The 25,926-nt window shown below is 37.9% G+C and overlaps 2 protein-coding genes across 2 annotated transcripts in view; both read left to right on the top strand.

Annotated features, from left to right (window-relative positions):
* The window catches only part of Malrd1 (MAM and LDL receptor class A domain containing 1), a 744,773-nt gene that overhangs the window by 173,653 nt on the left and 545,194 nt on the right, over positions 1 to 25,926 (top strand). The window lies entirely within an intron of this gene.
* On the top strand, positions 328 to 16,727 carry LOC132649314 (zinc finger protein 431-like). The gene is made up of 2 exons (XM_060372983.1): positions 328 to 343; positions 16,474 to 16,727. The coding sequence occupies exons 1-2, from the start codon at positions 328 to 330 to the stop codon at positions 16,725 to 16,727; spliced, it is 270 nt and encodes an 89-aa protein (XP_060228966.1).

Genomic DNA, 25,926 nt, shown 5'->3' with positions numbered 1-25,926 from the left:
AAAATAACTTATATTCATACTAATGAAGGCTTCATGTGTCAAATAACATCAATGTAAGGTTTTTATCATGTCCATATTGGATGAAAAGACATATAATATGATATTCTACTCTATGTATGAGATGTAGGTGAGAAAAACTGCAATTTACTTGACAGTTCTCTAAGACACAAAGGCATTGTATTTCAGACAATATTCTGAATATTATGATTTGTTTTTGTCTAAAAACAGAGTGATCTAAAAGTGGTGCAATTGAAAATATCTAAATACTTTCTTATTCCTACCTTTTTCTACTTCATATAAAAAATAGTTTATTTAGTGTTGCACTCAATGAAGTTTGGCAAAGGTAAGTTAGTAGCCCATAAAAAGGAATGACTCATTATTTTCTTGATATGCTTAGTCATCTGTAGATGCTGATTGAATGTTTTGCCAAACCATAACCTGCCAGGATCTATACCATGAGTTCGTTTGATTAAATAAATGCATTGAAAAAACGCTTGCATTTCCCTCATTAGGAGAGACTAACTAGGATCATGTGTTTAATTTTTTACATATGTTTTTTAAAATGTGCTTTTAGAAGTCTATCGCCATGATTAGGGATATTTAAAATTAATTATAAGCTGAAAGGCTTTCTGCAAGATGTTTCTATATACAACTATAATTTTATCCTAATAAACGCTAGAAAATGAGTAGCTGTTTTTCTAGCCTCTGCTTTGTTTACTGGAAGCAAACAGAGGAGGGAATCTCAAAATATACATAAATTTGTTAACTGTTGAACAGCTTCCTTTGTTTAAAAAACTAAGTCACATTGGAACTGAGTCCTGGTAGAAGAAAGCCTGCCAAGGGTTTTATGAATAAAAAGGATTGTCATTTTCTTCCTCTTATCCTCATGTTTAAAATCTGCAATCCATTTTCTAGACTGAAAATCTCCACAGAAGGATAAAATTGAAAAATACCCTAATGGAAAGTTACTATTGGTGAAGACCCACTATTCCTGTGACATAATACCAAGAAATGGAAAGACAGTCCATTAATTCTTACTTATCAAAGTCATTGATCACAGAGGAAAAACTGAAATGTCTTTCACAGACAGGTGAAATCTTCTGAGCAGCCTGTGGTATTTTGTTCAGTCTGAAGATAATGTATTAAATCAGGAAAATAAAAGCTAGAAGAAAAGTGAGTGATTATCCTTAATTGAAAATTCTATGAAGGTTAAATAATATTTATAAAAAAGCTTTTCAATGATTATATAAATCATATTTTGATGTCATTTCTAAATGTTCTCTGTGAAGTGATTTGTTTTCTGTATCATTATTCTGAGCTCATTCAAGATATTGTTTTCAGCAGTATCATTGTTCTTCAGTCTTAAAGCTTACAAATCAGAATTATAAATGGTTTATTGCTTGCTGTTGCTATAAACTTTAGCCACTTGTTCCTTTTCTTTTCTCTCCCATCTACTGTCTCTGAACATTGATTTTCACATTCTAGTTAATAATGTGTGTGTAAGACAGAGAAAACATAATAATCCTCTCCCATTTCATGCTAACTTTTCCAAACTGCCTTACAGAGCTTTGGCCCCCTAGTAATGATGTATTTGCTTCTTTGGCTCATTTGAATCTATCTTGGGGTAAGCATGTGAACAAGCCACAGAAAGGTGATTTAAAAACAAAGCACTCTCATGTCCTTCTCAGTACTGAAATTTTACCTGACTGTATAGAAGTGCATTTGTATGCATTAGTCACTTTGTAGCTAAGTATAGAGAGGTACAGAAAAAGTGAGGGTAAGACTAGTTTGTAGGTATGGATACAGAGCTGAACTCTAAAGTATATTTCAGATTGACTTTCATTTTCTACACTGAGTCTTCAGGAAAATTAAATTTGCAAGATTCTCAAATATTGTAACCATCCTATACCCATGGCATTTAACTGAAAGGACTTAAAACAGCAACATTACTTCTTAAATTGTAGTCAATATTCAATAATCATAGTCTATAATTTTCATCATTTTGATGAATTTATATATCAAATACAAAAAGGATTTGCTCATTTGGTTAGGAGTACATGGCTAGACTTTAGATATATCTGGCTAAAAGAGACTATAACTACTTCATTGCCAATAAAATAATAACAATGAATTATTTTTAAGAGGATTTCTTTTCTGCAATGACAAATCAAATTTTTACTTATCAGATATTTACAAAATAATGATCAGACTAGGTAAATGATATCTTATATTTTCACAGGTAAAAACCCAATTATCTAAAGGTTAAGTGGGCACTAACATTGTTTGATCACAGTTCTCAGGATCCTTTCTTTACCCAACATGGCATGCCCCTCAGCCCGCGTAAACCACTTATTTTGAACCTAAGCATTTTTAAGGTCCAGTTACAGTCCAGCCTAATTAGTATACACATACCTTTAGCACCAGTTAGTGGTTCACTTTTATTTTATGACAGTACATGCCTAATATTAAAAATTATTTTATTACTACATCCCATATCCTTTCCCAATTATATTGTGGGATATTTTTATGGAGTATCACTGGCCTTCTCTCTGATTTCTTTAAGGAACTCAGTATTTCTAGGGAATAAAGAAATGTTTGGAGCATAGTTCTGAGAACTTAGGAAATAAAAGGATATAAATTCTGATTTCAGCTATCACCAGGAACACGGAAGAACTCAAAGCTGTACATAAGCACGCCATGATGTAATGGCAGGAAATCTTTAAGAAAAGAAGTTATTCAAGTACTTAAAATAAAATACATTGCTTTAAAAAACTAATTTCTTGTCCTTTGTAATAGAAAGAATGGAAACCAGATAAAAATGAGATAATTTTTTTTAGAATCTGAAGACAGCCACTGCCAATCAGTTTCTTTGTTGTTACCAGACTGTTCATTTATCTATTAGTCGATGAGCTTTCCATTGCATGTGACTAACTACTACAAATGTAATGACTGAAAAGAATGCTTACTTATTAAAATTATCTCTTTGCATCCATTGGTCCAGCATCTGCTGATTCCACTAAATAAAGATTAAAAAAATTTTGAGCAGAAATCCTTGTTGTATACTTGAGCATCTTTTGGATCTATGTCTAGGAGTGGTATAGCTGAATCTTGAGGAAGCGCTGTTCCTAATTGTTTACGAAAGGACCAGATTGACTTCCAAAGTGGTTATATAAGTTTACATTCCCACCAGCAGTGGAGGAGGGTTCCCCTTTCTCCACATCCTCTTCAGCATGCATTGACACTTGAGTTTTTGATGTTAGCCATTCTGAGGGATGTAAAGTGAAACCTCAGGGTCATTTTGATTTGCATCTCCGTGATGGCTAAGGAGGTTGAACATTTCTTTAAGTGTTTCTCTGCCATTCGATATTCCTCTATTGAGAATTCTCTGTTTAGCTCTGTACCCCACCTTTTAATTGGATTATTTGATTTGTTACTGTTTAGCTTCTTGAGTTCTTTGTATATACTGGATATTAGCCTTCTATCAGATAGACGGTTGGTGAAGATCCTTTCCCAATCTGTAGGCAGTCGTTTTGTTCTGACAACAGTGTCCTATGCTTTACAGAAGCTTTTCAGTTTCATGTGGTCCCATTTATTGATTGTTGTTCTTAGAGCCTGTGTTGTTGGTGTTCTGTTCAGGAAGTTGTCTCCTGTGCCAATGAGTTCAAGGCTCTTCCCCCACTTTTTCTTCTAATAGTAAGTTTAGTGTGTCTGGTTTTATATTGAGGTCTTTGATCCACTTGGACTTTAGTTTTGTGCAGGGTGATAAGCATGGATCTATTTACATTTTTCTACATGTAGACATCCAGTTAGACCAGCACCATTTGTTGAAGATGCTTTTTTCCATTGTATGGTTTTGGCAACTTTGTCAAAAAACAGGTGTCCATAAGTGTGTGGGTTTATTTATGGGTCTTTTATATGATTCCATTGATCCACCATTCTGTTTCTATGCCAGTACCATGCTGTCAACCATGTTTGTAGCAGCTTTATTGGTAATAGCCCAAAGCTGGAAACAGCCCATATGCCCCTCAGTTGAGGAAAGGATACCGAAATTGTGGTACATCTACACAATGGAATATTACTCAGCAATAAAAAAACAAGAAAATCATGAAACTTGCAAATAAATGGTGGGAACCGGAAAAGATCATCCTGAGTGAAGTATCTTAGAAGCAGAAAGACATACAGGGTATATGCTCACTCATAAGTGGATATTAGACATATAATATAGGATAAACATGCTAAAATCTGTACACCTAAGGAAGAAGGACTCTGGCTAAGGTGCTCATTTGCCCATTCAGAAAGGCAAAGAGGATGGACATCAGAGGAGTGAGAAAACAGGGAACAGGACAGGAGCCTACCACAGAGGGCCTCTGAAAGGCTCTACCCTGCAGACTATCAATGCAGATGCTAAGACTTATGGGCAACCTTTGGGCAGAATTCAGGGAATCTTATGAAAAAAAGTGGGAGATAGTGAGACCTGGAGAGGACAGGAGCTCCACCAGGAGAGCAACAAATCCAAAAAGTCTGGGCACAAGGGTCTTTTCTGAGATTGATAACTCCAGCCAAGGACCACTCATGGAGATGGCCTGGACCTCCTGCACAGAGGTAGCCTATGGCAGTTCAGTATCCACATGGGTTTCCATAATAATGGGGACAGGGACTGTTTCTGACAGGGACTAATTGGTCTGCTCTTTGATCACCTCCCCCCTGAGGAGGGAGCAGCCTTACCAGGCCACAGAAGACAATGCAGCCACTCGAGACCTGATAGAATAGGATCAGAGGGAAGGAGAGGAGGACCTCCCCTATCAGTGGACTGGGAGAGGGACACAGCTGGGGAAGAGGGAGGGTGGCGTTGGGAGGGGAGGAGAAAGGGTGGTACAGGGGGAATACAAAGTGAATAAACTGTAATTAATAAAAATAAAAATAATTAAATAAAAAATATTTGAATCAAAAATTGATGCTTACACCAAACCCATTATTCACCAGCTTCTGTGACTACTTACATAATATTTATATCATGTTTGTATTATAAGTACACATTGTTCAAAGCATTCTGAAGGAGGTGTGCAGGTTCTAGGAAAATATCAAGCCATTTTAAATTGGTAACTTGTGCTCAAGAGGATTTTGGAATAGGCAGGTGAGAAATGAGGAGGGAATTCTAGAGCCAGTATATCTGCACAGTAGCTCAGCCTTGTCCCATAGGGTTGGAGACCAGAAGCCCAGCATGGTGTGACTTGCATCTTCGATTAGTTCTTCATACGGTTGTAATAAAAACACCTGTTGATGTGACTCTCCTCTCCAGACAGGGAAGACAGCTACTTCTTGGCCTCTTTCAGGTGATAAGCATAGCTGGATTCCTTGTGGCTGCAAGACTGAAGTCCTTGTTGCATGTTTTTATTCTCTATTGCTTCTTGACTTTACTGAACTTGTCTATATTACTCATGTCGTCCCTGTCTCTGAACCAGGACTGGAATTTTAAGCCTGTATTTTTTTGTTTTCTCCATTTCATTTTTTCTTTATGATGATGGAATACATATAATATAAAATTTAATAGCTGACAATGTGAGTGAGTTAGTAGAGTACATACCTTTGGGTATGACGCTGGGAGTTGAATCCCCAGCACTGCATTAAACCAGGAATGGATGTTCATAGTTATAATCCCAGCACTAAGAAGGTACAGGCTGGAGAATCATAAGTTCAAGGGCATCTTCAGCTATAGTCACCCTGGGTTAAGTTACTCTTGATCTTAAAAATAAATTACAGTCTTAGGCATCTTTACTGTGCTGTTAAGCAGTATTTATGTGTCTATATTTTTCTAAAACAATCACCACTATCTGTTTTCAATACCCATCAATCTCTCTGAAGTTCTATTTATTAAACAATAACTCTTTATTCATTTTTCTTTAATCCATAAGCAACTACTACTCTATTGTTTTTCTATAGAAAGTTGCACTACTCTAAGCCCCTCATATAAGTGAGCCACATAGAATTTTATTGTAGAATATTGGGCTATTTCACATAAGATCAGTTCTGAAGCTTTATATGTATCTTGCCATATGACAGAATTTCCTTTTATTAAAGATTGAACATTAGCCTTTGTTTGTATATTTCCCCTTTTGTTTATTTATTCCTCTTCTTGTGAATACTTGAGTTACTCTTACACTCTGGTCACTGTGAATAATGATTCTGTGAAAATTAATGTAGAAACTGTTCATCACCTCCTCTGAATTCTTTCTAGTCTATAGCCCAAACTGGAATTACTGCTTCAGCTGTATTGATTCAAATGGTTTTCAGTCTTTTGAGGACTTTCCATGTTTTCCCATAGGAGCTATGCCATTTTACCTATGTATTAACAGCATGTGAGCATTTGATTTCTTTGTATCATCACATTTCATATTTGAAAATATTTTTATTAGAGCGTACTAATTGCACAAAGCGGGCTTCATTGTGGTGTTTGCAGCATTCATGAATGTACTTTGTTCATATCCAATTTCTTTTTACCCTCTGTTATCTTCTCTTTCTCCATCACCCTAATCTCCTCTGCCCTCCCTAATTGTCTGTCTTCAGGTTTCAGATTGCTTCTTGTGACTCATTAGGTTAATGCATGTTTTCTGGTTCTGATCTTTATTTTCCAGCAAATAACATGATTTCTTTTTAGTTGTGGACAAATAATAATTTATTGTACAAACACACATACACACACACACACATGCATGCACACATATACACATGAGTAAGAAAAAGAGGCAGTGAGAGAGGAAGAGAGAGGTGGAGGGAGAGAGAGAACACACTTGTTTTATTCATTCATCTATTTATGTGAACTCCACTGGCTACTCAGAGGTGATGTGAACAGCTTGGTGGCAGGTATCTATGATGTATGTTGGCTTTGGTGCTTCAGGTATGTGTTTAGAACTGGTGTAGCAGGGTGATTTGGTAGTTTTACTTTTAGGTGTTTTTGTTTTGTTTTGTTTTGTTTGTTTTCCATATGCCTTCCATAGTGGATGGACTAAATTGAATTTCCAGCCACGCAGTATAAGAATTTTTTTCAATTCATTTTTTTTTAATTTTTCATCAATTACACTTTATTCATTCTGCATCCCCCCATAAGCCCCTCCCTCCTCCCCTCCCAATCCCACCCTCCCTCCTCCCTCTGCATGCATGCCACTCCCCAATTCCACTAATAGGGGAGGTTCTCCTCTCCTTTCTGATCTTAGTCTGTCAGTTCACATCAAAAGTGGCTGCATTGTCCTCTACTATGGCCTGGTAAGGCTGCTCCCCCCAGAGGGAGGTGATCAAAGAGCAGGCCAATCAGATTATGTCAGAGGCAGTCCCTCTTCACATTACTATGTAACCCAATTGGACTCTCAACTGCCCTGGGCTACATCTGTGCAGGGGTTCTGGGTTATCTCCATGAATAGTCCTTGGTTGGAGTATGAGTCTCTGGGAAGTTCCCTGTGTTCAAATTTTCTTGTTCTGTTGCTCTCCTTGTGGAGACCCTGTCCTCTCCAGCTCTTACTATTTCCCAGTTCTTACCTAAAATTCCATTCACTCTGCCCAACAGTTGCCCATCAGGCTCAGCATCTGCTTTGATAGTCTGTGATAGTTCTTGTATTTGTTTTTCCTTTTAACATGTCTCTTAAGCAAATTTTTACCTTTATTAATTAGATTATTTGTTTTTCTAATGTTTAAAGTTTTTTAATTCTTTGTATATCCTGGATAATAACTGTTTTCTGGTTTAATAGCTGATAATATTTTCTCTAGTGTCTCTTAATTCTCTTGCTCTCTATTTTTATTATTATTTTATTTTATTTTTATTTTTTTGAGGACAGGTCTTATTATGTAGCCTTGGTTGGCCAGGCACCTGCTATTTGGACCACACTGGCATAAATATCCACATGCCACTGCCTCTTGAGTACTTGAATTAAAGTAGTGTGCCACCCAGTCTGGCAGAAATCTTTGATAATTCTTATTTTTATTTCCTGAAATCCTGTCAGAGTTCTTTTGCTCGTGTCTACATTTTTAATGTTTTCCCTTGTTTTTTTCTAGTAGTTTGGAGGTGGGGCCACTTGACTTGACATGGGAAGTGGGGATCCACTTTCAGTGTTGTATAGAAGGACATCAGCTTCCTTACCACAGTTGCTGAAGCAGTGTTTCTAGTATGGGAAGTGGGCTCTATTGCCAAGGATTCTGTCTGAAAGCTGTGTGGACTTGTTCCTGGGTCTTCTACTCTATTCCACTAGCTCACATGCCAGACTGGAGTCAACATCTTGCTGCTTTAATTAGAGTCTATCTGTTGGAAAATTTGAAATAGAATATTGTAATAATTTTATAACTTCATTATTCAGGATTGCTAGTCAGGGTTTTTTTTTTTTTTTTTCTGCAATACAGATTTTCGTTTTGTTTATCCTATCTCTAAGAAAATGTCATTTGTTGTTTGATGGGGATTGTACTGATTCTGTAATAATTTAGTAAATGGTAGTTTCTAAAGATATTGATTTTCTAGTCGTGGATATGGGAATGTGACTATTACTTGTGTCCTTTTTACTTTCTTTTTTCAGTGTGTTGGTATAATGTTCTTTTAAAATGTATATGCCTTAACCTTGTTAATTCAAATGCTGATTTTCCCACCCCCAACTCTCTGGTTTCAATTTGGATATTGCATTGTGATACTCACTACAAGCATCCTGTCTCAACTCTTGTGTAAACAGGACACAAATAAAGCAACTAGATACAATGTTGTACAATGGGAGGAGCCATAGGACAGGAAAGAGGGGAGGAGCTAGAGAACAGGAAAGGGCAAGAAGGAGGAGAAGCTTGAAGGGAGCAAGGAGAGCAGAGCGGGAGGAGAACAGAGCGGGAGGAGAGAGCTTGGAGGACTTGGAGCATGAACCAGACCTAAGATTTCACAAAAAGCAAGTATAATGTGTGAAATCTAAATGTTAGGAAACTGAGGGCATGGAGGCTTAGGAAGGAGTAAATATTGCCCAGCATTGTGTTCTAGGTTAACTAAAAACCCAGTCTCTGTGTGGTGATTTGGTTTCACAGCCGCTGAAGATTAACAGCAGCGTTACTAGAAGATAAACCAGTAGTAAATATTAATACCCAATTACAACATCAGCGTTTTATACCTTTGTATGTAGAGGTCTTTCATCACCTTGATAAGAATAGGAGTTCTGTTCTCTTTGAGGCTATCATAAATGAGATTGTTTCCTTGATCTCTGTCTCAGCAGGTTCACTATGGGCAAACAAGAAAAATAATTGATTTTTTTTTTTTTTGCTTGTTGACTTTGTATCCTGATGCAATGCTTACTTTGTTTTTCAACCTGACTGTCTCTCAGTAGTCTTCAGAGTCTTATAGTTATACAGCTTATTTTTGCTACTTTGTGGTTTCTTCCTTTTTCCCACCATTTATCCTCCCCAGGTTCAGCACTGCATTCCCAAGTTTCACCTCCTAACACCAGACTGAAGAGAAACAAAAATAGAGAGGAGAGAGGAATTGGGAAGATACCTGAATCTACTTCCATTTTTATTTCTTTGATTGCAGCTACTGACAAACCATAGCAGACCACCCTAAACACCAATAACCACCCATCCTGCCTAGTGTGGTGAAAGGGTTAGACTTACTTTGTAACCTATATGTCTTCTAAAGCCTATAGTTTTGAGTTTTAGGTCCAGGTTAAGCTAAAGCCTCTTAGTACCTTTCCAGAGAGTGAAGAAATGTGACCCTATCTGTGAGGACAGATATAAAAAAGGGGCAAGCAAGCAATGACCTTCACTCAGCAAAAGAAGGACCAGACTCTTGTCCTTGAGATAGCATTTCTTAGCAACGAACCTGTAAGACCTGGGGTCTTACAGCTCAGGAGTTCAATTGCGCCCTTCCCAGAAACTCCCCCAGACCAAGACTCGTTGCAAAAGCAAGAGGTTTATTAACCATTGTACAACGGGGTCACCCTTGCTGGTCAGCAAAGAGTGGCACCAGGAGACAAAGGCCTTTAGGTTTTTAAAAGAAAAATTGCGGGAAATTTGAAGTTTTAGTTTTGGCAATTTAGGATTGGATGAGGAAGCTATAAAGTAAGATAATTGGTTAGTCTTAGGTGCTCAAGCTTGGCCAGTCCTGCCAAGTGTGGATGCAGCTGCACTTTGAGGTGGGGGTGGTTAGCTCATCCTTGAAGATTAGGGCTGCAGGCTCTTGGCTGGAGGTCAAAAGCTACTCAGAAGAAGTCTAGGTTTGTGCACGCGTGCAGGTAGTCACAGCGCCTATAAATTCATTATTGCAATGCCCACATCATATCCTGAAGGCAGTACTTCATGAAACTCCTCACTCTGTTCTCTAGCTCTTGCAATGTTTTCACTTCCTTTTCCATGATGCTTTGTGGTCCCTAGAGGAGTTTAACATAGATGCCCATTTAGCACCTAGTACTCAAAAGTCCCTTATTCTCTGAACCTTCTCCATCCATGAGTCTCTGCATTAAGCACTGATTACTATAAATATAATCTTATTTCACCAAGGTTAGAAGAACACTCACTAGCCCTTGTATATAAACATAAAACTTAGAAGACAGAGGAACTGCATGTCCATTTAGCAAAACATTAATAATGGGATCCCCTCTAAGGTCTGTGATATACCTAGACAGGTTTTTGGGTAGGTATGTGGAATCAAGCATGTGTTCCCTCCTTGTCTAGAGTTTGCAAAATCCTTATTTTATAAGTTATAAAGGTATAATTAATATATTAATATTCAATTTATGGGGCATATATATAATAATATAATATGTATTCATAAATATGTATTTCATATGTTTTTAACATACAACAGAACTGTATCATTTTATGTACATTTTTGTCATTCACACTTCTAAAACATCTTATTTGTTTTTTGTCTCATTGAAAAATATAGTCAAAAACAACAAAGAAGACCCTAGGGAAGAAGCTGAAATCTCACTCAGAAGGGCAAACAGGATAGACATTGGATGTAGGAGAAGACAAGGAACAGGACAGGAGCCTTCTACACGGGGCCTCTGAAAGACTTTATCCATCAGGGTAGGGAAGGAGATATTGAGACTCATAGCCAAACTTTAGGCAGAGTGCAGGAAACCTTATGGAAAAAGGAGGAGATAGAAAGACCTGGAGGGGACAGGAACTGCACAAGGAGACCAACAGAGCCAAAAACCTGGGCCCAGTGGGGCCTTCAGAGATTGATACTCTCACCAAGGTCCATGCAATGAGAGAACCTAGACCCCCTGCTCAGTCTCCAAGTAGGTTCCCTAATAAGGGGGACAGGGAATATCTCTGACATGAACTCAGCGTGGCTTTTTGATCACTTCCCCCAGAGTGAGGAGGGTGTGCAGCCTAACCAGCATCAGAGGAAGATGATGCAGCCAGCCCTGAGGAGACCTGATAGGCTAAGTCAGATAGAAGGAGATAGGAGGCCCTCCCCTATTAGTAGACTAGAGAAGGGTTTAGGGGGAGAAGATGGAGGGTGGGTGGGACTTAGAGGAGATGGTGGGGGCTACAGCCAGAATACAGAGTGAATAAATTGCAATAAATAAATAAAGAAAAGAAAAGAAAAGAAAAGTATAGCCAAAATTTGAATAAATTTATAATTCCATCATCTGTAATGTTTCTCTTCCTTGCCTGTCTCCAGATGCCCTGATATGTTGCTATTTATAAAATAGAGGCATTTATTTTCCCAAGGCTCTTGAGGCTCTTGCTCTTCCCCTTGTGTGAGTGCTCTGTTTAGAGCTGTAGGCTTGATTCCTCACCTGCTACTCCAGATGTTTCCCTTACCACCCATTTTTCTCTGATGGCATTATTTATTGTGTTCATTAAAACTACAGCACTTCTCTCTTAGATATACTAAGTAGATATTTTATTCTTCTATGATTATCTATCATCTATCTATCTATCTACTTATCTATCTATCTATCTATCTTCTATCTAGATCAATAATCTACTGTTATGTCCGGTTTGTGATATGCCCAAAGACCACCAGGAATTGACTCCGCTGCAAATACATGAAGGTTTATTGCATACATGCTCGAGCCTGGGATGCAAAATTCCCTGTAGAAGCAAGAAAAGAATACAGCCCTGTGATCTAGGGGAACAAGGTTTTTAAAGGATATAAATGCAAGCAGGGAATTACTTGTCTTGGCATTGCATGATTGGGTAAGGGAAATTGACTTTTGAAATGATTGTTTTATTTTAGGCTGCAAGACCATAAGTAGTTCTGGACGGGCCCTCTGGGCTGTTTTCCTAGCAACTGTATCTCTAGTGGGCAGGAAAAGAATGCAATAAAGCTAGTTCCTTTCCCCAGGTAGCTGCACTTGTCTACACCTAGCTGGCCTTTGTTCCAGCTTGTGCTTTAAACTTTAAATAAATACCAAAAAAAAAACCCAAAAACAATCAAATTTTTAAATCTTTGGTCACTCATTCCCCCCTTCCCATGATCATTTGAAGACCCAATCTTGAGTCTTCCAGATATGACCCCTAGAATCTTCCAGATTTACCTTTCCATAATGGGATCTGAGTACCATTAACTGTATTGTTTCAAGAATTTCTCCATGAAAGTCATGAAGTGATTTAAAATACAAGACCCAAAGGTAAAAATCAAAACTTGTAGGGGTCCCTTTAGGGTGGATATAAGGGTAGAAAGCCAAGGAGAACTATTATACCAGGATTTAAACCATCCTCTGGAATCTTTTCTCTCTAGCATCTCTCCAGGCCTTTTGTCCAGTTGCTGCAATACTAGTTCCTACTCCAACTAAGCAGATTCCCAAGATAAGAGCTAACATCAGGGAGTCCCCTTTTGGCTTAGCATTTCAGCCTGTTAGGTGAGATTGTGGACCGAAGTTCTCTTCTTCTGATATTACTTCATAGGACCATTGACATCAGGGGCTAGGAGGGCTGAAATTCCAGTCAAAGGTAGGTAATGTGGCAGTCCTCAGAAACATCTGATTATTTGATCCACCTGAAGAGGCAAGTTGCAATTATGTCAGCTTCCAACAAGTCCAGATTTCAACTTGCAGTCCATAGCTGATCCCCGAGAGATAACCAGGTAAAAATCTGCTGAGACAAATTCAAACTAAAGACAGAAGTTAAAATTTGTCTATTAAATGGGAAAAGCGAGGAATCCAAAGACCAAGGGAAAAAATCAACTGAATATATGAAAATAAAGCATTTACTATCTCACAAGGATTATACAGGTGGAAAAACTCAGAAAAGTAACATCAGCAAATGTAACATAAACAACATTCTGAGAGTAACAGGTAAAACTGCACCCAACATAATGAGTTGATACTTAGCTGTTTTTATCCATTTGTTTTGCAACCTTTATAAACAATTTAAGTGTGTCCACTCTCTGAAACTTTAACACTTTTCCTGTGGGCACAGCTGTTGGTAATCAGCCACCAACGGTGCTGGGCAACTTCTTGCACACTCAGCATCTACTTTTAGGCCCCACTTCCATGTCACACTGGAGAGTTAGGCAGAAATACATTAATGGCTTTAGTGCTAAATCTTGGATTCTTGGACTTTCTTTAACAAAGCAACTAGAAGGAATAGGTTTAAGATATTCCTAAATCTTGTATAAAAGCCTACCTCAGAAATGGCAGATATTAAGAATACCAGAGTAAAAGCTACAGCTTTTGGGTCAGATATGCGCATTGGACAGACTTTTCAGCATGATGAGAAGCACCTCTAAGTCTTATCTCCAGAAGACAACCAAAATGAAATTAAACTCTCAAGCTTGTGACTGGATAATAAACATTCAGTGCTACATCAACTCATCAGAACTTTATTGATCAATGTCAAAGCTCTAAACTTCTGAAATCCTATAACAACATAAGCACAACAGAGATGGGGATCTAAAATATCTCCCATTTTTAATATGCTTTAAATTACTTTCCTGTATCATTACAACTTACATTCCTATAACTTAAAACATATAATTAGACCCTTCAATCTTTCTGGCATTTACTAACTTTGAAACATTTTCCTAGACCCTCAACTTTTCTGATCCTTATAATTTAAACTTTTATATCCTTAGACACTACATAAATTCTACATCTTTCTACCCAGCTATTTACCATAAGAGACAGGCAATTAACATGAAGCCTGTGAGCAAGGCAAACTTGTAAATAAAAGATCTAGTACTTAGTAGTTCTAACTAGCTAATGAACTGACCAATGAGCAAACAATGGATCTAATTATCTGTTCTTTAGCTGCAAAGCTACCATTAGCTTAGCTTAGCCATCAATGTGATCAGAGACCTGAGGAGGATAAATTATGAGCTAAATAAATGTATCAATTCATCAAAATAACAGAAATGACTAGTCAGTCCATCACCTAGGCAGTGTCCCTGGCTCCTGTGATCTCATGGCATCATGAGCAAAGGTGGTCCAGCCATCAGGCACAGAAGATGCCTGTGGGAAAAGAACTTGAGAGAATTGCCTCACCTTGTCTTTAGCAATGTGAAGCAATGACTTTCCAGGTGTCCACAGCTTTGTCCACAGTTTAGGCTGGGCTCTAGCAGTGAGCCAGTTGGGGCAGGTTTGCCCAGTGGTTAGCATACCACAATCTAGAGTCACAGTCATCTGTGCAGGGGACCTGGGTCCTCTCCATGCATGGTCCTTGGTTGTTACATCAGTCTCCGCAATATTCCCTAGGCCCATTTATTGGCACTTTTGGTCTTCTTCTGGAGCTTGTGTCCTTTCTGGGTCCTATCTTCCCACTTTTCTGTAAGACTCCCTGCACTCTATCCAAAGTTAGGCTGTGAGTCAGAACCTGCTTCGATCATCTACCTTGTGGAGTTTTTCAGAGGTTGTCTGTGGAAGGCTCCCATCCTTACAGATATATTACATGTTCTCTATCAGGATTTTTCAAATTAATGGTTAATACATGATTAAGTGAATGAATGAGCACATAATAATTGTCATTTTGTCATAATTACTCACTTATAAATTCTAGGTTTCTTATGATGGAATATAAATATGTATAGTATTTGTTATGTGTCAAGAATTGTGAAAGTTATAGAATTTTACCCTCTCTGTAAACTAATGACTTTGCATACTATAATTCCTGGGATGCCGATGGAAGAGGGGAAGTCTTATTTGACACAGATGCGTTTGTCATTAAAGATATGGTAGTCAGTATAGGCATTATATCTGAGCTTTTTTTCCTCTACCTTTCAGGTGGAGAACATAGAACTGCAGGGGTATGTACATATTAAGTAGCTTTACATAGCAGTTGGGGATCTCATTTGATACAGCCCACTTCTTTTACAATGAACTGCAAACCAATTTGTTTATCATAGAATTTTATGAAAACTTTGCCTTTATTATGTAGGATGGTCAGTTGACCTGTGCAGAACATAGCTGTTTGCTATTTAATAGTCCTTGAAAGAACAGTCTTAGACAAAAAGGTAGTCAGTGATTGGTTCCCATCATAGGTGGGTGCTGAAGCATGAGAGATGCATGGAGAATTGTCTACTAACAGAGTTCGTGCTGGATACATCACAGGATTATTTAAATCCAATAACAGTTATAAGTTTTTAATAGGAACATTTGTGTTTAAATTTATTTCAACTAATAAATATAAACATAAATTTATATATATTAAAATATATACATGATAATACAATAAAACTTTACTATTTAAAATGCAGTAATCATGAAAATCAAATATTGTTTGCTTTTTATATATGCTGGGTTTCCTTTAGAATATGTAATTCTTCCCGTTCATTTACACAGACTTCTTTTTTATTTCATAGTTCATTTGCAAATCTTTTCTCACTGATATAGATTATATTTTCAATACTTAATGAATGTTAACTATTGATGAAGTTGAGAGCTCAATTATTGGAACTTTAAGCATGTGATTAACTTCAAGCATACAATTACTTGAAGGCATGATAAAAGCTAAAACAAAATAGTTACCAAAAGTAGAGAGCATGCTGTAAAAGAGGGATACAGTATTAATGCGCTTGAAATGAACAATGATAACTGCCTAATCAGAGCATAGCCTCAGTGAATACAAGCCACCACTCTAGAATACTCAAATTTTATCCTTCATACAACTTTCAGGAAGCTCAGAAAATCTAGAGGACTAGTATGTGACAGTGTGTGTGTGTGTGTGTGTGTGTGTGTGTGTGTGTGTGGTATATATGCATATGAGGGTGTGGTGAATACCAGTGTGGAGGCCAGAGATCCATGTCAGGTGTCTTCCTTGAGTGTTCTCCACATTGTATTTTTGTGACAGGATTTCTCTGAAGCATCAACTATTGTTTTCGTTGCTCTGGCTAACCAAAAGGGATCCATCTGTCTCCTTCATTCTCCTCTTAGCTCTGAGGTTGCAGATACTTACTGCCATTCCCAAATTTTTACATAGGTACCTGATCAAACTCAGGTATTTTACATGACACTTTACTGTCTGAGCCATCTGTTCCAGTCTTTAGAAAAAACATATCCTGGTATCCCTGAGATGAAACCTATTTGTTCATCGTGTATATCTTTGATGTGTTTTTTGATTTGAATGTGTTGACCTACAATGATGTGCATATGAACTTCACTCCAGAAGAGTGGGCTTTGCTGGATCCTTCCCAGAGGATTCTCAACAAAGATGTGAAGCTGGAGACCTACAGGAATCTCACTGCTATAGGCTACAATTGGGGAGATCATAATATTGAGGAGCATTGTCAAAGTTCTAGAAGACATGTAAGTTCCAGAGAGATGTGAGATCACTATGAAATAGCATCATAAGTGTCACACATGGCAGCTAAAGTAGGAAGCTTTGCATTCACATCCTTAACCTGCAGCATGAAGCAGAGAGTGGAAACTACAGATGGGTATACTGTTGAAACTATCAAGCCCACCCCAAGTAACGTACTTCCTCCAAGAGTGCTGCATTTTCTAAACATTCACAAATGATACCACCAACTGAGAAGGAGTCATTTCTCTGACTTCAAACTGACATGTTTGATTTCTGTTACATAAAGAGATTTTTATTGAAGAAAAAAATATGTAGATAAGCCTGTAGTTGCCTAAAACCCTGAGTTACAGGAATGCATGCCTACACAAGTAAAACATTCTTGACTAAACATATATTTGTTTAAGAATTTGTTTTAATTTCCATTAATTTCAGTGTGTTTTTGCATGTTTAAGTGCCTCTCCATTCTGGTTTCCATAAAGACCAGACCCTTTGATCTTCTCATATCAGGAATTACAGAAGTTGTCAAAAACCTGACCTAGGTCCTGGGAATGAACTTGTCTTAACTTCACAACCATGTCTGTAGTAATGTAAATATCTTAAAACTTTATATATCATCTTGAAGTCAAAAAGTAGAAAAGAATTCATAGAAGAGAGCAACCCTATTTATATAAAAGATTTGATGACTTTAAACATAATATATTCATTTTCAAGAAAAGAAAGAAACTACTTTGAATCTTTTTTTTTTTTTTTTTGTCATAGCCTTGAAGGAAGTAAATCATTTACCACGTTCACTTAAATGTAATGGAGGTGATCACCAATTGTGGTTGTGGTCTGAATTTTGAAACATTGGAGTAGGTATTGAATTTGCTGTATGTGTAGCAAATCCGTTCACAGAAGTTTATTAGGTTATTCTTTCTGTGGCTGCTGTTCATTTATAGAATGGGATCCCCATCATCTCTGTAGTCCATTGCTTCTTTAAATTGGACAGTGTGTGATCATAGTTTTCATGGAAGGGTCTCAGAGATAGCATGGTACTTTTGTTTTTCATGGTTTCACAAATTCCTTTAAGTTGTTTGTTTTTAGTCCTTGCTTGGATGTCAGTAATTAGTTGATGTTAATATGGTTAAGAGTATGTGTATATGTATACATGTGTATACATATAAGTTGTTTGAAATTCAAAAAAAAAAGAAGGATAGAGTCAATCTTGTAGGTTTATACTTATCCATGTTTATCTAGTTTACAACCTAGCATGTTATGACTGTAGGAGAACACCCCCTTTCAGTGGACAAAGGGAAGTGGATAAAGGAGGTGAAGGAGATGAGGAGAGAGGGTGGGACAGGGAAGAGATGAGGGAGGGGGCTACAATTGGGACATAAAATGAATAAGTTATAAAAAATTAAAAATTTTAAAAACGCTTATTTTAGATAATATTTTAATAGATTTTTGAGAATTTCATGGTATATATTTTTATCATATTCACTATCTCTCTTTTCCCCAGTTGCTTTCAGATTTACCCCTATCTCCCTAACCACCCAAATACCTAAATACCAAATACTTAAATAAGATGGCAGGTGTTTTAAGATGTTTTTAACACAAAATCAGTGGCTGTTGGCTCAGTTATCAGTGGTCTACATAGGTGGCTTCTGAAATTTAAATTTATTTTATTCCACTATTTTATGTATGTGGGGTTTTCCCTGCAGGAATGTTTGTGCACCACATATTTGTCTGGTGTCCAGGGATGCTGGAACATTGTGTTTGACCCCCTGGGAGAGGATTAACAGACAGCTGTGAGCCACCATGTCACCATGGGTGCGAGGAAGGAATCAAACAAGGGTCCTCTCAAAGAGCAGTGAGTGCTCTTAGCACTTGAGCTATTGCTCCAGCCAGTCCTAGAGCCTGTCTTCTAAATACCATTGTCTACCCTTTTCTAAATTCAACATGGCCGTCTTTTATGGCTGAGATGAAAGATTTTGTGTTCAGCCTCACTACATACCAGGGAATATTTCCTGCTAAGAAATTTCAAGGTTTTATATGACACCCAAAATATCAGTTTGTAATTCTATTTGTATATTTTGTGCTTATTCTTTTCATTAACCCAAATGGAATCGTTCAAACCACCAAAGCAGTTCTACGTCAGTGAAACCAAAGTGAAACAGAGTCTGAGTCAGGATATTTACCGTCAAAAGTGTTCTTGGATTCTACACCTGTTCAGTTTCTTAACAAATGGCTGCAAAACTGACAGTGATGAACCTCCCTGTCAGCCCCACCACGGATCTCCTAACACCCTCTCCCCAGAGGCAACAAATGTAATTATAATTAACATAATTAATGTAGCCCACTCAGGTAATTTTTCTCACAATAATTAAAAGCCATTGTAGAGTCATTAGCTTTTTACCCATAGCCATAGAAAAGACAAGCATAAGTTTTGCAAGTTCTGTGTCAACAAGCACTCGTTACAAATGGAACTGCCCCCAGCACAATATTTGTTGCATGTGAACTCTGAGTAAATGGTGACTGCAGTATGATTTTTTTTTGTAGCTATTGCTTGTAGTGAGGATGTCAATAATGCCCCAGACACAGTGGCAAATCCTGGAGCCTTAATTATTAAAACATACCCAGACTATTGCATTTCCTGATCAAAGGTGGCTATGCTGTGCATGGTTGCCCATGGCTGCTCTGGAAAGGTATATATGCAATTAGTGGCTAGCCTGGAGACTAACTTTATTGTTACATTTATGAGTAATTAAATTTTTTAACTGTGCACAGGAGCCTGGGAATGAAGAATAGTAGAAAAGTACATTTGAGTGTTAACAATGTTTTTTTCTATTAAAATTGTTTTCTCCTTAAATTAATTTTCATTGATACATAAAAATTATATATCCTTCTGTGGTACAGTTCAGTGTTTTAATACATGTATGCATATCATTTAATACATATGATATTAATATCATGGGAATAATTTCTGTCTTCTTAATTTTTTTTTATTTCTTGTAGTAAAAGTCCTCAAAGCCCCCTTTTATCTTCTTTGATATATGGAGCATGTTTCTTTGAAAGGTGGGGCAGTACCGTTTCTTGTCACCCTGCTATGCAATAGTTCACCAAGGCTTCTTGCCCCATCGCATGCATGGCTTACTAAACAGTGGCCAACCTTTGCCAATGCCTTCCTTTTCTCCTCTTTCTGGTAGCCACTTCCTACTCTCAGCTTCTCTAAGATCAGCTGTATTGGATTCCACACAGGAGCCAAGGTCATAAGGTATTTGCTTCTCCTGACTGACTCTAGTTCTTGCCTAATGGGAATAATGCTGCAGTAATGCTGCAGAAGTTCCTGTAAAGCTGATTCCTTTCCAAGAGTGTTGTTGAAGGGGCCAATTTTAAGAGAACTAAAAATATCTGCTCAGTGGTGCTTCCAGCCTACTACCATTGGGGTATTCATCATTACAGCATCATGCTTCCTGTTTTATTTTTTAATATAAATTTATTTCATATAATTTATTCACTTTACATCCCAATTGTAGCCACCTCCCTAAGCTCCTCCTAGTCTCACACCCCTCCCTCTTCCTCCTTATTCCCATCCCCTAGTCTTCAGAAGGGAGCCACACACACACACATACACACACCGACTGACCTTAGTCTATCAAGTCTCATTAGGACTGCCTGCATCTTCTTCTTCTGTGGCATGGCAAGCCCCCTCCTTCAACCAGGGGAAAGTGATCAAAGAGCAGGTAACAGAGTCCATGTCAAACACAACCTGTGCAACCCTTACTAGAGGAGACCCATATGAAGACTGAGCTGCTTATTGGCTACATCTGAGCAGAGGGTCTAGATCCTCTTCACTCATGGTCCTTGGTTCGTGCATCAGTCTCTACAGGCTCCCATGGGCCCAGATTTTTTGGCTCTGATTGTCTTATGGAGCTCCTGTCTGCTCTGGTCCCTTCTATTCCCCCATTCTTTCCTATGACTCTCTGTGCTCTGCCCAAAGTTTGGCTGTGAGTTTTAGCATCTGCTTTGATCCCCTGCTGGGTGGAGTCTTTCAGAGGATATTTATAGCAGGCTCCCATCCTGTTCCCTCTCTTCCACTGCTTCCAGTGCCTATTCTCTTTACCCTTCTGAATGAGAACTAAGCATCTTCCATAGGGTCCTCCTTGTTATATGAAAATCAGCTCTTCTCTATGGGAAGCTATATGAGGTACACACTCTCCAGTAACAACAGTGTGTTCTCCTGTTTTTGTATAGCATGATATCTTATATCCTCCGCTGAAGTTTATCTGAAACAGGGATCAAAGCGTTTGCTTCATCGACACTAATATAACATCTAAAAATTTTAGAGCTTTTCAAATCCATGTACACTTATATTTTATTTATATAATATATAGTTGAAATAGATATAGCTATTATATTACAAAGACTTAAATATTCTTTGCATTTTATTCTTAGCTCATAGTTATTTTTTTTCAATATTGAGTACCCTTTAATTTTGCTTCTCAAGGGTTCTAATTTAAGAAATAATTTTTCTAGGTATGAAATGCATTCTTCATATTGTACATTTATAGTTGTGTGTGCTAACTGAAATATGGCTTTTATTTACTAAAGCACTAGTACTTTAAAGGATTTTAGACACTTTTACATATTCCACCAATGTTGATGAGTTGAATTGATATTCAGGTCAAATTTTCGGCAGGAAATTAAATAAAAGAAAAATATATTTGATATATATTTTAGAAAAACAATCCAACTTTAAATGTGATTCATTTACTTCTCATACATAAAATGCATTTTCAAATTTTTTTAAAGTATTTCTCAAATTTATTTAACTTTTCAGTGTAGTATTTAATTACACAGAATAGACAGATGATATAGTTAGGGGCATGCCGGAGGTCCTGGGCCAGAGTCATACAACAAAAACAAAAATATCAGAACCAGTCTCTATTTCTCACCCTGCTAAAGCCTTCCACAGTACTACATGTTTCTAATCTGAGCATCCAGGAGGTGGAAATAGAAGAATTAGGAGTTCAAGACTGGCCTTAGCTTCATAAGTTCAAAGTCACACTAGGCTACATGAGACGCTATGGCAACAAACACGCCCACCCCCACCCCCCACACAAAAAAAGCAAAACAAGCAAAAGAAAACACAAACACCAAGTTCTGTAAACTTTGTTTACAGATTAATGTTCTGTTAATGAAATAGATCTTTGCATCTTGTAACTTAATGCACTGTAGATGTTCTAAGCATTTGTGTACTCTGCAATTCAAGAGGGGTAAGGTTTTTAATACTGTGCTCAACTAATAAGCAAAAGATGCTTTTTTAATTTAATTTTATTTTATTAATTATACTTTTTATTCACTTTGTATCCCCCCATAAGGCCCTCCCTCCTCCCCTCCTGGTCCCACCCTCCCTTCCCCCTTCTTTATGCATGCCCCTCCCCAAGTCCACTGATAAGGTAGGTCCTCCTCTCCTTCCTTCTGATCTTAGACTATCAGATCTCATCAGGAGTGGCTGCATTGTCATCTTCTGTGGCCTGGTAAGGCTGCTCCCCCCTCAGGGGGAGGTGGTCAAAGAGCAGGCCAAACAGATTATGTCAGAGGCAGTCCCTCTTCCCATTACTATGGAACCCACTTGGACACTAAACTGCCATGAGCTACATCTGTGCAGGGGTTCTAGGATATCTCCATCCATGCCTGGTTGGAGTATGAGTCTCTGGGAAGAACCCTGTGTTCAAATTTTGTGGTTCTGTTGCTCTCCTTGTGGGGTTCCTGTCCTCTCCAGATCTTGCATTTCCCACTTCTTACATAAGATTCCATGCACTCGGCTCAACAGTTGGCTATAAGTCTCAGCATCTGCTTTGATAGTCTGCAAGGCAGAACCTTTCAGAGTCCCTCTGTGGCAGGTTTCTAGCTTGTTTCCTGTTTTCTTCTCTTTCTGATGTCCATCCTCTTGCCTTTCAGGCTGGGGATTGAGCATTTTAGTCAGGGTCCTCTCTCTTGATTAGTTTCTTTAGATGTACAGATTTTAGTAGGTTTATCCTATGTTATATGTCTATATGAGTGAGTATATACAATGTGTGTCTTTCTGTTTCTGGGACAGCTCACTCAGGATGATCCTTTCCAGCTCCCACCATTTACATGCAAATTTCATGATTTCCTTATTTTCCACTGCAGAGTAATACTCCATTGTGTAGATGTACCACAATTTCTGCATCCATCCTTCAGTTGAGGGGCATCTGGGCTGTTTCCAGCTTCTGGCTATTACAAATAAAGCTGCTACAAACATGGTTGAGAAAATGTCCTTATTGTGTACTTGAGTGTCTTTTGGATATATGCCTAGCAGTGGTATGGCTGGATCTTGAGGAAGCGCTATTCCTAGTTGTCTGAGAAAGCACCAGATTGATTTCCAGAGTGGTTGTACAAGTTAACATTCCCACCAGCAGTGGAGGAGGGTTCCCCTTTCTCCACAACCTCTCCAGCATGTTTTGTCACTTGAGTTTTTCATCTTGGCCATTCTGATGGGTATAAGGTGAAATCTCAGGGTCGTTTTGATTTGCATTTCCCTAATGGCTAATGAGGTTGAACATTTCTTTAAGTGTTTCTCTGCCATTCGCTATTCCTCTACAGAGAGTTCTCTGTTTAGCTCTGTTCCCCATTTTTTAATTTGATTACTTGGTTTGCTGCTTTTCAGCTTCTTTAGTTCTTTATATATACTGGATATTAGCCCTCTGTCAGATAAAGGGTTGGTGAAGATTCTTTCCCAATCTGTAGGCAGTCGTTTTGTTTTGATGATAGTGTCCTTTGCTTTACAGAAGCTTTTCAGTTTCATGAGGTCCCATTTATTGGTTGTTGCTCTTAGAGCCTGTGCTGTTGGTGTTCTGTGCAGGGATACAAGGCACATATCCAGACATAGTAAAGGCAATATACAGCAAGCCTATAGCCAACATCAAACTGAACAGAGAGAAATTTAAAGCAATTCCACTGAAATCAGGGACAAGACAAGGCTGCCCACTCTCTCCATATCTCTTCAACATAGTTCTGGAAGTCCTTGCTAGAGCAATAAGACAGTTGAAGGAGATCAAGGGGATACAAATTGGAAAGGAAGAAGTCAAAGTATCACTATTTGCAGATGATATGATAGTATACCTGAGTGACCCCAAAAACTACCAGAGAACTCCTACAGCTGATAAACACCTTCAGCAATGTGGCTGGATACAAAATTAATTCAAAAAAATCATTAGCCCTCCTATATACAAAAGACAAAAGGGCTGAGAGAGAAATTAGGGAAACAACACCCTTCACAATAGCCACAAATGACATAAAGTACCTTGGAGTAACCCTAACCAAGCAAATCAAAGACTTGTATGAAAAAAATTTCAAGTCTCTGAAGAAAGAATTAGAAGAAGATCTCAGAAGATGGAAAGATCTCCCATGCTCATGGCTTGGCAGGATTAACATAGTAAAAATGGCCATCTTACCAAAAGCAATCTACAGATTCAATGCAATTCCCATCAAATTACCAACACAATTCTTTACAGACCTGGTAAGAAAAATTCTCAACTTCTTATGGAATAACAAGAAACCCAGAATTGCTAAAACAATTCTCTACAATAATAGATCTTCTGGAGGTATCTCTATCCCTGATCTTAAGCTGTATTATAGAGCAACAGTTATAAAAACAGCATGGTACTGTCATAGAAATAGAATGGTGGATCAATGCAACCAAACAGAAGACCCAGAAATAAACCCATACACTTATGGACAACTAATCTTTGATAAAGATGCCAAAACCATACAATGGAAAAAAGATAGCTTCTTCAACAAATGGTGCTGGTCTAACTGGATGTCTACATGTAGAAAAATGCAAATAGATCCATACTTATCACCCTGCACAAAACTGAAGTCCAAGTGGATCAAAGACATCAACATAAAACCAGACACATTAAATCGGGTAAAAAAAAAAAAGTTGGAGAAACCCTAGAACTCATTGGTACAGGAGAAAACTTCCTGAGCATTTTCAAATTTTAAGATGATTTCTCACTACCTTAAACTGCCCATAGTAAAAATTTTTAATTTCCTCTTTTTTCATTCTTTCATTCAAAGAATGATTGCTTCTTTCCTTACAACATTAAAATGGAGACACAGCTTATATCCTTGACCAAAAGTAGTCAATGGTGAAGGATTTCAATGGACCAATCATAAATGGAAATCATTTTTGTTGTTGTGGCTTTTTTCTTAATTAATTTATTTCACATCCTATACCTGCAGCTCACTTGCATACCAGAGAGGGTATAGATGGTTTTGAGTCACCATATGGTTGCTAGGTATTTAACTCTGGACCTCTTGAATAGCAGACAGTATTCTTCACTGCTGATCTCTCTCTCCAGCCCCAGTAATCATTTTTTTACTGACTGCACATTTTACTAAGTGAATTCAGATCAGGCTATTTGGTTTGTTTGTTTGTTTTGTTGTTGTTTTGTTTTTTCCAAAGAAATGACCAAATTTTTCTTCCAACTTTTGTATAAAAGAATATTTTATGTGAAGTGTAATCACACTCTACAGCTTGATCATATGTGGCCTTGGTGAAATTACATAATTTATGTAAAATGCAAAATGTAAATTTATGTAAAATGTTCTATGGCCACCCTTGCTATGAATAATGACATGGAGGCCCATTATATTCATTAAAAGCTTGAGGTACTACAATGGGGCACTCAGCTGTTCTTACCTTATAATATTTTTTCTTATAATATTTATTTTAATTATTATTTATTTATTACTTATTACAATTTATTCATTTGGTATCCCAGCTGTGAACTCCTCCTTCTTCCCCTCCCAAACCTACCCTTCCTCCCTCTTCTACCCCTATGCCCCTCCCCTAGTCCACTGATAAGAGAGATCTTCCTCTACTTCTCTCTGACCCTAGCCTATCAGGTCTCATCAGGACTGGCTGCATCCTCTTCCCCTATGGCCTCTCAAGGCTGCACCCCCCAGGAGGAGGTGATAAAAGAGCTTGCACTGAGTTCATGTCAGAGACAGCCCCTGCTCCCCTTACTAGGCAACCCCACTTGGAAACTGAGCTGCCTATGGGCTTTATCTGTGCTGGGTGTCTAAGTCCTCTCCATACAGTATACTTTGTTGAAGTATTGGTCTCTGCAGGAGCCCCTTGGCCCAGACTTTTTGCCTCTGTTGGTCTCTTTGTGGAACTCCTGTCTCCTCCAGGTATTTCTATCTTCTCCTTCT

Source organism: Meriones unguiculatus, chromosome 19 (assembly GCF_030254825.1).
Source record: "Meriones unguiculatus strain TT.TT164.6M chromosome 19, Bangor_MerUng_6.1, whole genome shotgun sequence".
NCBI lineage: Eukaryota > Metazoa > Chordata > Mammalia > Rodentia > Muridae > Meriones > Meriones unguiculatus.
Note: the sequence above shows the minus strand (reverse complement) of the source record. Positions and strands in the feature narration are given on the sequence as shown.